Source organism: Ailuropoda melanoleuca, chromosome 2, assembly GCF_002007445.2.
Source record: "Ailuropoda melanoleuca isolate Jingjing chromosome 2, ASM200744v2, whole genome shotgun sequence".
In the NCBI taxonomy this organism is placed as follows: Eukaryota; Metazoa; Chordata; class Mammalia; order Carnivora; family Ursidae; genus Ailuropoda; species Ailuropoda melanoleuca.
In genome coordinates, this window is record NC_048219.1 from 3,336,527 (window position 1) to 3,352,320 (window position 15,794).

Below are 15,794 nucleotides of genomic sequence, written 5' to 3' on the forward strand. Positions count from 1 at the left end.
GTGTTATGGAAGTGGGAGCAGGTGTGAGTGAGGGAGTGCTAATGGGAAGGAGGTCCAGACGGAAGGAAGAGCAGGAACACCGCCCTGGAGGCAACAGCAATACAGTTTGGACTCAAAACCTGGATTTCCTAACTTCTGCCCATTTTATTACCACGAAACTCATTTGCTCTCCAAGATTTCCCCAGTCCAAGCAGGACAATTATGAAACAATAAAATGATTTCCAGTTATGGTTCAATGTTTTCCCCTTACTAAGCTGTAAGCTCTTTGAAAGCAAAAACTTCATAATTAAACCCTTGTCACGTAAGCATTAATAAATATTGGTTGAACTGACGAATGAGTAGATGGATGGATGGGTAGATGGAGGGATGAATGAATGAATGAATGAATGAATGAATGAATGAATGAATGAATTCATGGGCGTATGCAAGTTCCTGAAGGAAATGGTCGCCCTCGGAGGTGCAGTATGGCCCAGAAGCCCTAAGACCGGGAAGGTGCTGGGGCCGACTCCCAAGGCCAAGGCGACGCTCTAGGAGAGCATTGTGCTCCGTGCGGTGGTGGCCGCTCTAGCCCCGAGGACGCCGCTCTATGGCAGCGGGGGAAGGCGGGGCGGTGGGCGTCCCGGCCTTTTTGTCCGGACGCGGCGGGAGCGCGCTCAGCGCGTGCGTACGCGGCGGTGGTTGGCGGCGAGCTACCTGTGCGAAGTGAGGCGAGGCGGCTCCGGACCCACGGACCGACAGACCGAGCGGCCCCTTCGGCCGTCGGCGGCCAGGCGGCCAGAGATGTTATCTGGGAAGAAGGCCGCGGCGGCGGCGGCGGCGGCAGCGGCGGCGGCGGCCGGGACTGAGGCCGGCCCCGGGGCAGCGGGCGGCGCGGAGAACGGCTCCGAGGTGGCCGCGCCGCCCGCGGGCCTCTCGGGCCCTGCCGAGGCCGGGCCGGGGGTGGCCGGGGAGCGTACTCCCCGCAAGAAAGAGCCTCCGCGGGCCTCGCCTCCCGGGGGACTGGCCGAACCGCCGGGGTCCGCCGGGCCTACCGTCGTGCCTGGATCTGCGACCCCCATGGAAACGGGAATCGCGGAGACTCCGGAGGGGCGACGGACCAGCCGGCGCAAGCGAGCGAAGGTGAGGCGCAACCCCCCTCCCGTACGTCTTAGACCCCTGTGCCCGGCGCCCTCGAGGTTGTCCAGTCGCCGGCACCCCCGCCTCCCCAGCCCGTCGGGTCTCCACCGCACCTCCCTGCCAGCTGGGTGGGTGGGGTGAGGGAGGAAAAGGGCTTCGCGCGGGTTGAATGTGCTCTTTGTGCCGGGACCCGACCGTCTCGGGAAAGGGGGATTGATGGGAGGGGTGGTTGACTCCTTATATCTGTACACCTTTTCTTTTCTGGACTGGGAAACATGGCTCCCTGACGTGGAGTTCTGGCTGGCGTTGTTGGAGACAGGCATGGCTTGTTTGTCCGCAGATGCGTCTGGAGGCCCTGGGCAGTGTTTAAGGAGTTTCAGCTGGGCGCTCGGTGAGGCTATAGGGTAATGCTAAAGAAATGGCCTTAGCTATGGAGACGGAAAAGAACATTTTCTTGTTGTTTTAGCCCTGCTGTGCGCTAGTTTTCCTTCCGTTCTCTCAACGATCTTTTGACGTGGATTTTTACAGATGAGGAAGCTGATTAAGAGGGTTAATATCAACTAGTCAAGGTGCAGATATATGGGAAGAAAAAGACTTGTCCCCCGAACAGTATACACAGACAACAGCTGCCTCACATCTCTGGGTGCCAGATGCTGTGTTCACGGCGTCACTAACATTTTATTTTTGCTAAACACCAATGGGCAGGTGTTGTTAGCCCCGTTTTAGGGAATGAGTAAGCAGAGGCACACAGTTGAAGCAGCTTACCCAAAGTCACACAACTAAGTAAGTGGTGAAACTGGAATCTACGCTTATGTTGTGATCAAGTATCCTCAGCCTCAGACAAAGGACCACATGGAACACCAACTGTGCAGGGCACTAAGGCAGTACTAGGGCACAGACTTTTTAGACTTGGGTTTTTTTTCTGGAGATTTATGCTTTTAAAATAAATATTTAAAGTGCAATTCATATAGTTTATGCATGTAACAAGTTTTCTATCTTTGTATAATTTTTGAATGGATATGCCAAGTGTGTGTGTAAAGAGCTTCTTGAGATGAGTATTACCCAGACTGAGCCCTCAAATTCAGCTGCCCGCTGGAGAGATCTCTCTCCAAGAATAAAAACCCTGTGCTAAAAAGAGGAAAGGCCTTTGGGTGCTTTTACCAAAGCATGGGTTAGAAAAGACACAGGTTGGAGACTCCCAGCTCTCAGAAATGAAATAGAGGGCAGAAGCCCAAGGGTTTTTATTTTGCTATTTAATTGAAAGTGTGGCCAGAAACCATGTGATAAGATATTTCTTAAGAACAGGTTTATTGGGATAAATCACATGATAAAATTTACCATTTTTAAGTTGTACAATTGAATGGTTTTTAGCATATATTCACAAAGGTTTGTAACTACCACCGTAGTCGATTTTAATTTTGGGACATTTTCACCACTCTCAAAAGACACCTGTACCATTGGCGATCATTCCCCATTCTCCCTATCCTTGGCAACCACTGATTTACTTTCTGTATGAATTTGCCTGTTCTGGACATTTTATATAAACGGAATCAGAGAATGTGTAGCCTTTGTGTCTTGCTTTAGTATGTTTTCAGGTTTATCCATGTAGTATTTCCATTTGGTATTTGATGACTCCGTGGCATAATAATGTCCCATTATATGGATATACCATGTTTTGTTTATCCATTCATCATTTTGATGGACATTTGGGTTTCCTCTTTTTGGCTGTTAGGAATAATCCTGCAGTTTTTGTGTGAATACAGGTTTTCAGTTCTCGTGGATGTATACTAGGAGTGGAATCGATAGATCATATGGTATCTCAGTGTTTTTTTCACTTATTAAATTCAGTTAACATATAGTGTATTATTAGTTTCACATGTAGAGTTCAGGTGTTCATCAGTTGCATGTAACACCCAGTGCTCATTACAGTATGTGCCCTCTTTAATGCCCATCACCCAGTTATCCCATCTCCCCCCCCCCTTTTTTTAAAGATTTTATTAATTAGAGAGAGCATGGGGGGGTTACAGAGGGAGAGGGATAAGCAGACTCCCCGCTGAGCAGGGAGTCTGACACTGGACTCCATCCCAGGACTCTGGGATCATGACCTGAGCAGAAGGCTGTTGCTTACCTGAGTCACCCAGGCACTCCAGTGTTTTACTTTTTGAGGAACTGCCAAACGCTTTTCCACATCAGCTACACCATTTTACGTTTCCATTAGCAATATATGAGGTTTCCAATTTCTCCATATCCTTGTCTTGATACTGTCTTTTTATTATTTCCATCCTAGTGGATGTGAAATGGTGTCTCATTATGATTTGATATGCATTTCCCTAATGACTGATGATATTGAACATCTTTTCTTATGCTTATTGGTCATTTCTTGTATATTGTGTAATGTCTGTTCAAATCCTTGGCTTGTTTTTAAATTGGGTTGTATTTTTATTGTTGAATAGAGTTCTTTATATATGGTGATTATGAAAGTTTTCTATTTTAATGTCCGATTTATCTATTTTTCTTTTGTTCATTTTGCTTCTGGGGTTATATCCAAGAAACCATGGCCTAATCCCGTGTCATAAAGTTTAAGTTCCATGTTTTCTTCTAAGAGTTTTGCTTTAGCTCTTGAATTTGGATCTATGATCGTTTTGGAGTTAATTTTTGTAAGTGGAATGAAGTAGGAGTTCAGCTTCATTCTTTTTCATGTGGATATCCACTTGTCCCAGCACATTTTATTGAAGACTATTCTCTCCCCCTTTGAATGGTTGGCACCCTCGTTGGTTGGCCATAAATGTAAAGGTTTATTTTTGGACTGTCATTTCTGTCCCATTGATCTGTGTGTTTGTTCTTATGCCAGTACCACACTGTCCTGATTACTGTGACTTTGTGTAATAAGTTTTGAAATCAGGAAGTTTGATTTCTTCAACTTTGCTCTTTTTTTTTTTTTTTTTAAAGATTTTTTATTTATTTATTTGACAGAGATAGAGACAGCTAGCGAGAGAGGGAACACAAGCAGGGGGAGTGGGAGAGGAAGAAGCAGGCTCATAGCAGAGGAGCCTGATGTGGGGCTCGAACCCATAACGCCGGGATCACGCCCTGAGCCGAAGGCAGACGCTTAACTGCTGTGCCACCCAGGCGCCCCCAACTTTGCTCTTTTTCAAGATTGTTTTGGATATTCTGTGACCCTTGTATTTCCATATGAATTTTAGAATCGGTTCAGTTTCTGCAGAAAAGGCAACTGATACTCTGATTGGGATTGCCTTGAATCTGTAGGTCAATTTGGCACATACCATAAGATTTCTGTCTTTGTAATTATCCTGTGTTTATTTTAATTCCTGTTATACTGTTTTTCCATTGTGATTAGCTCTGAAACTCCAAAGAGAAAAGTGAGATACCTGTTTATTTGGGGGAGCAACTAGGAAGTAGGAAGTAAGGAACTAGGGAAACTGACCTATTCCTGGCCAGTCTTGGGAGCCAGAGGAAACAGACCTCAAGGATTAGAGCATCCATTAAAGGTAGAAAAAGCAAACTGAGTCCAGTATAGACTGGCCTTGCTTCAAGAATTCCGAGGTATACGCAGGCGGGTGTATCTGTATCTAGAGATATAGATTCAATAGAGGACATAGATACAGATGTTTTATATATATAGTTATGTAACCAAAATGAGGTTCAGGGTATTGGAAGGGGTCCATGCGGTTGGGAGGTCCCTAAAGCTTACGTTTCATAAGTTTCAGAATAAAATCACCTCTGAGTGTATGCTAACGTTATGGCAAAATAAGGTTTGGAATTGTTAAGTTGGGTTGGGACTTTAGGAACCTTAGGGTTGGGACTTTAGGAGTGGTGGCCTTCAGCTGGGCCTTGAAAAAGCACAGAATTTAGAAAAATATTCTGGAAAAGGAGTTAATTTTTCTCCCTATGGCTCATTTTCCTCAGGAAAATAAACCCTACCTTATAAGGTTTTTAGGTTCAGATATAATATAAACAAAACACTTATTGCAAGGTGCCCGGTAATTAAGTACTACCAGTGGAGAAAGGAAGCGAAACATGCTTGATATATTATGTGGTGGTTTGAGAAGCAGCAGGGAGTCCAGAGTGGACAATTGAGCATTGGTAACAATGGGCAAATGAATTTAATTGAAAATGACATTTTTCTAGGAGCATGATAAATTGGAGGGATCAGTAGTGTTTGGGTTGTAGAGTCATGTCCAGGTTCTAGAGAGAGCCAAACACTAGATCTGTGCTATTCAGTATGGTAGCCACTAGCCCATGTTAGTAGTACGACTGAGGAAACGGAGTTTTTACTTTTAAACTTAAAGAGCCACCTGGTAAGTGCTCAATAGCCACATGTGGCTACTGCTGCCATATTGGAAGCGCAGATGCAAAACATTGCAATTATCACAGAAAATGGTATCGGACAGCACTGCACTAGACTGAGAAGTGCAGACCTTAAGTGCTATGACAAGTCAGAGAAAGGAAAGATATATTTGCAAGTTTGGAATAGTTAGGAAATAATTTGCAGAGGAGATGAGCCTTGAATTCTGGCATTGGATTAACATTGGATGTTGGATCCATAGACCAACATCGAGGACTTTTTGACTAGTGTGTTAGAAAATGGCTGGTTAGAGCCAGAAAGTTTATATGCTGGTTTGAAAAATTTGACATTCACCTTTAAACTATCTAAAAATATCACATATTTGGAAAATCAGTTTGGCAGTTGTGCCCTAGGTGACTTAAAAGGAAGAAAGATTAAAACAAAAGACTGGAGCTTTAAGGCGATGGGAAAGCGAATGAAGCATTGTAGCAAGGGTGAGGAAGAGAAGGGAGAGACCAGAGGTGTAAATTTCAGAGTCGTCTTTGTAAAGGTAAGAATACTTACCCTACTGACTTATATCTGCCTATTGGACATCTTTATGTCCTTGGTTGTAAGTAGTTGTAGAACCTGCAGAGGATTTTCCTTGGGGATGAGAGGTTTGCAGTACTTTGTGTTTAGAGTATCTATTCCTTTTCTTGGGAATAGTTTTTATTTTTTTGAGTTTGTATGATTCTTTCAGATGGTTTAACTTTTTATTAAGTAGAGAAACTGTTCTTTTTACCAAATAAAACTTTATGCAAAATCCCAAAATAAACTAGTATTTGCCTGTTTTATATTAAGTTTAAATTTATAACCTTTATTTTAGTTGTCAGCCTTTGAGAAAATGAGGCTTTTTTATATAGAGAGCACATCAAATTTGAGAGTGATTAAGCTTCATAGTTGCAGTCTTTTTTTTTTTTAAGATTTTATTTATTTATTTGACAGACAGCTAGCGAGAGAGGGAGCACAAGCAGGGGGAGTGGGAGAGGAAGAAGCAGGCTCCCAGCGGAGGAGCCTGATGTGGGGCTCCATCCCAGAACGCCGGGATCACGTCCTGAGCCAAAGGCAGACGCTTAAGGACTGCGCCACCCAGGCGCCCCAATAGTTGCAGTCTTATTTCGGTCTCAGAATCCAATTTTATTTCTGTTTTGTTTATGAAGTATTGTGAAGACCCAGTGCTTGATTAAATCCAGTGATTGATAAGTAGTGCAAATGGTTGTTTTTTAAGCTTGTCTTGTCATCTCAGGACACTGTCTTGGTTGAACAGATTGCAGAAGAAATTTCATTCTTAGGTCTACCCCAGGTTTAGTACCCAAGCAGTACAAGTTCATGTGTCTGTTGTTGGTCTCCAAGGGATTATGGTTTTGTTTAACACATATAAATGTGTATTTAAATGAAATCCTGAAGAGTCTTAGGGTTCTGTGAAACACAGATTTTTTTTTTCCCCTTGTTATTGTTGTTTTTTAAATACTACCCCTAGATATTTTTGCTCCTAATTCTAGGTGTTTTTCCAATCTTTTTTTCCCTGAAAACTAAGAGCTCTGTATTCCTTCTAGTAGCTACTGTTTCATCAAAAGATTGGATTAAACAATGTTTGAAAAAGTGTTTTTGCTGCAAAACTTCTCAGTAACTTTAACGTGCATCGTGATTGTCCTAGAGGAGGCCTGTAAAGAATGCAGTGTTTTCCAGACTTGATCATGGATTCCGTTTTTCTTCAAAGGGTGTACAGTCTTGTGGAACATCCTTCGGAAAGAGCTGAACTACTGCAGTAGAAAGGATCTTATATTATTGTTTCAGAATTTGCACATTGCGCAGTTCCATGGTAGGCACTTGTTATTATTGATTAAATGGATGAGACTGATGAACAGGGGATTAAAGGGCTGAATCTTTGGGGTAGGGAGGAATCAAGCGCTATTGAGGGCTAAAAGAAGAAGGGAAATTGCATACTCTACATGTATTGCATTTTCTGACCCTTCTACCTCTTCGAAACTTATCCGTCCTTGCTGCCTTTTTTGCCTGTTGTCCTGAGGCCTTTTCTTACAGTTTATCCCAATCAAGTAGGGTGAAATTTAGTATCTAGATTTCTGGAGGTTTTATTGTAAAGTCTCTCGATTTACCTGATAAGGACCAATAGTTTGCAACTAGAATTTCAGCTAATTATTAAGGGCTGAAATAATAAGGGCTCTTATTTGTAATTGTTTTCTCCATTGTGGCCATGTACTCAGTGGTCTGTATTTGATAGATGAATACTATTATTCATGTGTTTAATAAGAATCTTAGAGCGTGGGTCAGAACTGTTTGATTTATCCTTAATTTTGTTTGCATTTTCTGACACAATCCGTGTTACCTCCACTAGCCACCCACTCCCCTGCCTGTCTGCGTTCATGTCATTAAGAAAGAAAGAAGGAAGGAAGGAAGGAAGAAAGAAAGAAAGAACGAACCAAATATAAAAGTAGCCAGCTATATGGAGCTATTTCAAAGACATTTCAAAAATTAAGGAAAATTACATTTACTGTAATCCACAGGACTATTAATTTCAGAAACCTAATAAATTAGATATGTTATATGTGGAAACCATATTGTCTGCTCTGTTCCACATCTAATAAATTTTTATTTCATTCATTTTATCTTTTCTTTGAATCCGAAATAGGGAGCTATTGTTGCTGTGACTTCCTGGAATCGTTTTTAGGGTGGGAGTCACATTGACAGTTTGCTTGTGTTCTAAGGTTGTAATACCATGTTGTACATTTTGGCAGACAGGTCCATTATAATCTTCCCTATCCTAAGTTGCTTTACCCCCAATAAGACATTCACCAAAATTGTTTCCTCTTTATACTTACTACCTGGTTCTCTCCTTTTATAACCAGAGTGTGAATTAGTAGTAAGACTTGTGTTCTCCATTTCTGTTTCACTTAATTTGTTGTATTAAGGATTGTTTGTTTTCATCATTTAACTCTCTTAGGTCACCAGTTATTTTTTAAGCAAATGTACTTTTTCATAGTTTCAGTTTGGCTGCTGTCATTTGCAGTTTTTATTACCTGCTGTTTATCCCCATTTGGTTTCTGGGATTTTGCTGTTTTACCATGGAATAGTAGAAATACAGGCTTGGCCTGCCTGATAGACTTGTTATTCTAGTTGACTATATTTTTATCTCAAAGTTATTTTAGTCTTTGTTGAAATTTCTAGTGTGTGAACATGGTGTATACATACATACAAATACACATGCACATACAAACATATATGCATACACATATTTTAGAAGGGTTCTTAGGAGTTGTAGAGAGCCTCAGATTCATTGATCTAAATGTCAGTACTATGATGAAAATTGATAGATCGGGCTAAATCTGAACGGACACGAGATTGTTTTGTGAGAGATTTTAGAAGTTTTTCGTTTGGTTTTGTTTTGTTTAATCTCTACACCTAGCGTGGGCTATGCTCAAACTCATGACCCTGCGATCAGGCGTCACGTGCTCTTCCGACTGAGCCAGCCACGTGCCCCAGGATATGTTTTTAATAACTACCTATTATGAGCTAGTTTGTTCCTTGTTATTTGCTTATTTCTCTTAAAATTTGAAGTTAAAAGGCAGTTCACATTCACTGATGGTTCCAAGTTGAGTCCCTGGTTTTAGATGTTCGCTGTATTTAGCTTTCCCTGGTGTAATCTCCACATAGGTAGAGTACAGAGAGATGGATGAAAGCTTGGCCAACCTCTCAGAAGATGAGTATTATTCAGAAGAAGAGAGAAATGCTAAGGCGGAGAAAGAAAAGAAGCTTCCCCCCCCACCCCCTCAAGCCCCACCTGAGGAAGAAAATGAAAGCGAGCCTGAAGAACCATCTGGTGAGTTATAATAACCAACTAGTTTTGTTTTATCTTGGAAATAAGAAGACATGGATTAATTCCTATTCTACAGTGTTATTAATGTCTTTATCTTTGGTTTATACTCTGATACTGGTCATGTGTGTCTACAGTGTATGTGTATATATGTACACACACATGCATACGTGCATACATATACAGTGGTACTGATATTTTGTGTGTGTGTGTGTCTGTACATATATAGAAGGAAAGTAAAAGATGGGGATGGAAGGATAGTTGCAGTATAGGCACTTGGAAATTGGAGAAATAATTAGAGATAGCATACAGTAAGCCAAATCTAAAGACCAAACCCCTCAGGTTGATCTCTGATTCAGAATTTGTAAATAGAATGGTTCAGAAATTATTCTGGTTAAATTCTGCCTTTACCACATGGTTAGATACTTTTTGATAAAACCTTCAGAGTGGGGATCAGTTTTGAGAACAGTTTCCTGGTGAACAAATGTAAAAATATATTACGAGGTCAAAAAGAAAAGGCCTAAGTGCCTGTTCATTGTTTAGTATTGAGTCCTCCAATCAAAGGAATGGTGGAAGAAAAGGCTATAAAGAGATTTCTAAACTCAGTCTTTCTATGACAGTGGAAAGATTATTGGAGAATGTAGTATCGGTTTCAGAGCTTCAAACATCTTTGAAGAATTCTCACTAGCATCCCTTCAGACTAAGTCCTACTGAGGATACCCATACCAAGCAGGGGTACCCTTCTGGTTTGGAGAGACCAAACAAAAGCAGAATCTTAATTAAGTCTTTGTATCTTCTGTCCTCAATGACATTTCATTAACTCTTCTTGATCTTGAATTTTTACTGAGTTTTTCTCCTTAAAATACTTTTTTTTATTTCTAATAGCTCTAGGTCCATTTACCTCTCTAATTCTTTTAGTCTTGCATCTTTTAAAAACAAAATGTTTGTTTCAGATCCCATCTGCTATATCTTGCATGACTTTCATAGGTACCCAGATACAGACATATTTAATTTGAGAAGTTTTATCTTTTGTTTTAGGTTTTTTTGGGGGGGCGTTCTCCCATGAGATGTTATATAAATCACCAGATTTTTTTTTTTTAAAGGATTATTACTGATGTATCACTTGAGAGAATTACAGGTCAGCTGTTAATTTAAATTTAGATTTACAACTTACCAAACAGATTCTGGCCAAAACTCTCAAAAATTAAAATTTATAATTTCAGTAATTATAATAAAGTGTAATGAAAACATGGTTTGAGAATATTTAAACAAGAGGATTAGATTCTGGGTTTAATTTATCTCAGGAATCCAGGGTTTTCTAAGAATGGTTTTCCTAAAACTTTCTTAAAATGACTTCTTGGGCAATTATCGGCAGTAATCTGTTACCTCTGGGACTATTGTCCCTGAGGCAAATGTAGCCTTCTCCATACCTCGAAACACCTCCTCTCTGTTGATATTTTTTTTCTTTCTAGTCTTTGACATTTAGCTCTCATCCCTTCTTTCTGTCCTTGCCTCTAATTTCTCCCTTGATTCTCTATTCCTTTTTCATCTGTGTTCTTCTGTGATTCTTGCCTTTCTTTTTTTCTACCTTTGCTGTAGACTTACTAATGAATGAGGTAAATGGGGATAAGTCTTGGTATCTGTCATAGTTCAAGAGGCTGCTGGTTTCTTGGTTCAGGGGCTCTCAGTATTCTTCAATAGATGACCTGATAGTTTAGATGCTGCCTCGCCCTCTTTTTTTGTGTGTGGTTGTCTGTGCCTCCAGTGAACAACTGACTTAAGTATGTACCAAGTTGATACACATTTTCTTTGTCCACTGAACAATTTTAAACCTGGTGTTGATATTTTCTTTTTCATGAAAGAGGTTTTTTATTTTGTTTTTGTATGTTTGTTTTTCCATTAATGTCAGACACTTGCTAGAAGAAGTAAATATCTTATTAAAGAGATTTAGGTTTTGGGGAACTGTCTTTATGCTATTATGTTGTAGTTAAATTTTTATGCAGTGGTTTAAATAAGTTATCTCAGTATTTTGGGGGAAAGTTAAAGTTGAAGTTTAGACTATCTTCAGTGCTCAGAGGTGTGTTGATAACAGCCAAAACTTGCAATATATTGTGATTATGAAAATAAAGTTACTTCTCCTTTAAAACAACTTGAAATTTAAAAAAAGATTTCCAGGGTGAATCAGGGAATTATTTTCCCCAGAAAAGTAGTGGCAGCGTACTGGCCTATATAATTTAGAAATAGATTGGGCCCTAATAGTGGATCGTAAAATATTGTCGAGTGAGTTTTAAGCGTTTAAAAGCTGTCCAGGGTTTCCAAATCTCTTGTCTTATCAGAACCAGCTCTTTCGCTTGAGTTTTCATTCAATGAATAGAACCATTGTCATATGGGTATCTTAAAATCTTTGAGAGAAGACATGGGTCGTTCTTTACCAAATATTTTCTTCTTAATCATTTTAGGTACTAACGAATAACTTACCCTCTTAAAATACATAAGTAAGGTTTGAATACATTTCATTTCTACCAACTTTTAAGTTTCCTTAGAAAATTTTGCTTGACTTTCCACAATGTTATTCTTAAGAATAAAATATTTTTTTAGTGCAAGGTATTCCAAAGTCGTTGGGTCAGACAGTAGTACTACTGGGGGAGATTGCTTTAGGAGAATTCTGAGAGGAGGCCAGAAAGGAAGGTTGGAGTCTTTGTTACCAGGCTGAGGAATTTGAACTCCATGTCCTTTAAACACTGGGAGGATCTGGCTGGGGTAGCACCGAGGTATTTTGTATTTTGAGTGAGAGGCATTGCACCAAAATAGATTTTTTTTTGGAAAAATAAATCTGATGTGGTCTCTAAGAGTGAGCTAAAGGAGTAAAGAGAATGTCTTGGAGAGATGATTTAGGTGGTTTTGATAATCAAGTTTAGTGAATTTTGGTCAATGGAAAAAGGTTCTCAATATGAAAGTTGAATTTTTATGGTAACAAGATGTTTGGGTTTTTTGTTTGTTTGGATATATGTAATTGGGAAGAAGTTCTTTTGTGGCTTAAAAATTATTTTTAGATTTGTCTGTTTTTGATGATAACTGAATGTGGCCTATAGTCCTGTGGTAGTCACATGAGTAAATAATGTATTTTTCATACTAAGTATTGCTGCTTGTATTTAAAATTAAAATGATTTGTTTTCCTAAACATTTCCATGTATTTTTACATTTACTGTACACTTCTGAATGTATTTGTTTTAACAAATGATGGGGTTATTTGGTTTCCTAGTACCTCTTCTATCAACATAAAAGTGTTTTTTAAGGTCATGCCAACTGAATCTGAAAAGTCTTTGGAATTGAGTGGTTAATAGTAGTGTCGCATAATAGTGGAGCATCTGTAAAGTAGAGTAAAAAGCTCGGTTGGACTTTACTGGTTTAGAATAATACCTCTGTTAAAGTACCCTTCTGTTAGAGAATTGCTTTTTTTTCCCTTTCTTGGTTCAGTTGTTACCCTGTGTGCCTTTGATTATTCCTCAAAGTGGTTTTACTATAATAATGGTTTGCTAGCACTTAGCTTTTTGATTTTCATACAAAAACATGATTTTTTTTCTCACTCCACTGCCTTTCAATAGTTGAACATTTTCAGAAAAATTTTAGTAGTTTCTGATTTAAATTTTGTGTTGGATAGCTGTTTAGGAACTCTGGTTTGCGGTTAGAAGTAGCTTAGTTGTATAAAGCTTAAGACTTATGGAAACTTGCTTTAAAATAATAAAATTTGAAATGGACTATTAAGATGCCTTTCTCAAGATTTCTTCAAGTTAATGTATTTCTCAACAGAGATATCAGATGTATGTTTAAAAATAAGTACATATATACATATATATGTGCTTGTGCATGTGTCTTTGTACCATTTTTCCAGCCTCGGTGATGTGCTATTTACTGTAATGAAGCTCCAATCAAATCATTGGTTAATTTTATTAGATATGGTTAGCTGATTGACAACTCTGCATTATAATCTATTTTATTGATTCTGTTGAATGACTGTAGGAAGAATCACTTCATGTCCTTGTTTATATTCTTTTAAGAATATATAAGAATTCTTATAAAAATGTAAACAAAGAAAAAGTACCTGCTCTCTGTTGTGCATGGTAATTATGGATGTGTGTATGTGGTATGTGTGTTTGAAAGAGATGTAGCCTGTTAAGAAATTACAGAATCATTGATGTGAGAGATTGGTATGACAAAAAAAAATTTGTGGTGTTAAATAATTTTGGGGCCCTGTTCATGTAATAGTCATACTGTAGGTTGAAAGAATATTTTAAAAAATCACATGACAGGAGATGGCAACATGAATCAGTAAAAGTTCTTAAACTATAGAAAATATACAAAATATGTATGTGAGTAGAAGAATTTAGTTTAAAATGCAATGAAATTTGATCACAAATACTATTATAGTGAAAATATTTATGACAAAAGATTGATGACTAAATACTTTATGAATTGCTTGTTCAGCATAGCAAAAATCTAAAAGGCAAAATCTTTTGGACTGTCTTTTAGAACTTATATAGTATAATAGAATTTGACCAGAAGAGTTGAAGATGGATTTCCTTACTTTAAAAGAAAAAAAGAAAAAGTAGTGTTCTTAATATTTGTGTAATGGCCCTTAAATTTTTATAGTTCTTTGTTCTTAGGGCCTTGTGTGAGGCAGTCATACTGATGGTTATCAGTAAAAGTCCTGGGTTTGGCAGCATGGATAGTTACAGTCAGAGTTCAGTGAATAATTCTGTTTATCATGCCCTATTTTCAAGTGGCTTATCCCAGACTTTTCTCTCTTGATTTCTCTTTCCATGCCTTCAAGTACAGTCAGATAGGAGGGATAGCTTTCAGATCGCAAGAGAGTGGATTCAGATTACCTCCAGGGGGCAGATTATAGAATTCTGTTACACCCCCATACCCAGCAGGAGACCCTCTTTTGTTGATTTACTAGAAGCTGCTGGGAAATTCATTCCTAACAAAGTTGTTTATGTTGCCATTTTGGCCTGCTAGTGTCACATAAGTGCCTGAAATCATTTGAGTTCTTCATTATATACATTTAGAAAGCAGACCTAGGATTAATTTTCTTGTCCCCCTCTTTTTTGTATAGCATCATTTCAATGTTCTGATTTGGAACTGTGCCCCAGAATAATTTACTGGAGAGCTGAGTATAAAAAAGTCACAGGCTGAAAAGGTAATGAAGGTTAATTCGAAATTTTTATGTTTTGAGAGATAACTAAAAATGGGCCAACATATATATCACTATGCAATACATGGTCCCCACTCACAGATAATTTATGGCCTAGTATGAGTTATAAATGCATACATAAATCCAATTGAAGGTGAAATAACTCTTAAATATCACATTTTATATAAACATTTGGAGGGACTTAGAGGCAGAAAGAGTGGGAGGGAAGTAAGTCTTCCTAAATCCTTGGCTTAGTGGAAAAAATTTTTTAAAAAGTAGTATGGAAGGGATTTTTTTTTTTTTTTAAGATTTTATTTTTAAGCAACCTCTACACCAAGTCAGTGTGGGGCTTGAACTCAGCCTCAAGATGGAGAGTCGCATGTTCCACTGACTGAGCCAGGCACCCTGGAAGGGAAATTAAAAAAAGAAAGAAAGAAAGAAAGAAGGAAGGAAGGAAGGAAGGAAGGAAAGGAAGGAAGNAGTCGCATGTTCCACTGACTGAGCCAGGCACCCTGGAAGGGAAATTAAAAAAAGAAAGAAAGAAAGAAAGAAAGAAGGAAGGAAGGAAGGAAAGAAAGAAAGAAGGAAGGAAGGAAGGAAGGAAAGAAAGAAAGAAAGAAAGAAAGAAAGAAAGAAAGAAAGAAAGAAAAAGACATTTTCTGCACAAAGTAAAATTGCCCCAAATTTGGCAGTTCCTCATTCACTTTATTCCACACATTAATTGTAAAACTACAGTCCTTTGTTCCAGGTTTGGTGCTGGGTTCTGAGGGTTCAGAGCTGAAGACTAGGTCTTCCTGCAAAGAATTCATAGTCCACTTTAGGGTTACAGATTTAATAATTGGCTACAATGAAGAAACAGTACAATAAAAGTGTATTCAAAGTATGGCGAGAATCCAGAAGTTGTTTTTAAATGTTTTTCCCAAAATTGGTTTTTGAAAGTTTTACATTCAACATGAAGGAATTCTATTAGACTTTTATGAAGTAGTTAATATCCTTGATTTTTAAGTGTTTACTGCTTTTGTCTGATAACCATTGAATCAAATGCTACCAGTTTTATGTTCTTTGACAGATTGAGCTGCTTTTCTTAATGATTCCATTTCACTGATTGTTTTGTTTTTTATTAAGACAAAATGGTAATTTGGTTAGCTGAGCAACCTTAGTTGTATAATTTCCTTGAATTCTTTTTGCTACCATCCTTTATTTGGTGTGGTCATGGTATAATAGAGAATAGGATACTTGGTCTATGAGGATTTTCTCATCTGCAAAATGGGGCTTGGTATGGCGATCAAATGAGAAAATATGAATTC

The 15,794-nt window shown here is 38.8% G+C and overlaps 1 protein-coding gene across 5 annotated transcripts in view; it reads left to right on the plus strand.

The window, feature by feature from the left end:
- The first annotated feature begins 617 nt into the window (after positions 1 to 617).
- Positions 618 to 15,794, plus strand: part of KDM1A (lysine demethylase 1A) — a 60,808-nt gene continuing 45,631 nt past the window's right edge. For 3 of the 5 annotated variants that reach the window (XM_034646219.1, XM_034646221.1, XM_034646228.1), the window contains exons 1-2: positions 619 to 1,119; positions 9,134 to 9,299. In XM_034646219.1, the coding sequence (XP_034502110.1) occupies positions 781 to 1,119; positions 9,134 to 9,299 (505 nt within the window). In that variant the 5' untranslated portion in view covers positions 619 to 780. Of the gene's footprint in view, positions 1,120 to 9,133; positions 9,300 to 15,794 lie in introns of all 5 variants that reach the window. The other 2 variants (XM_019799966.2, XM_034646229.1) reach the window with 1 other exon arrangement.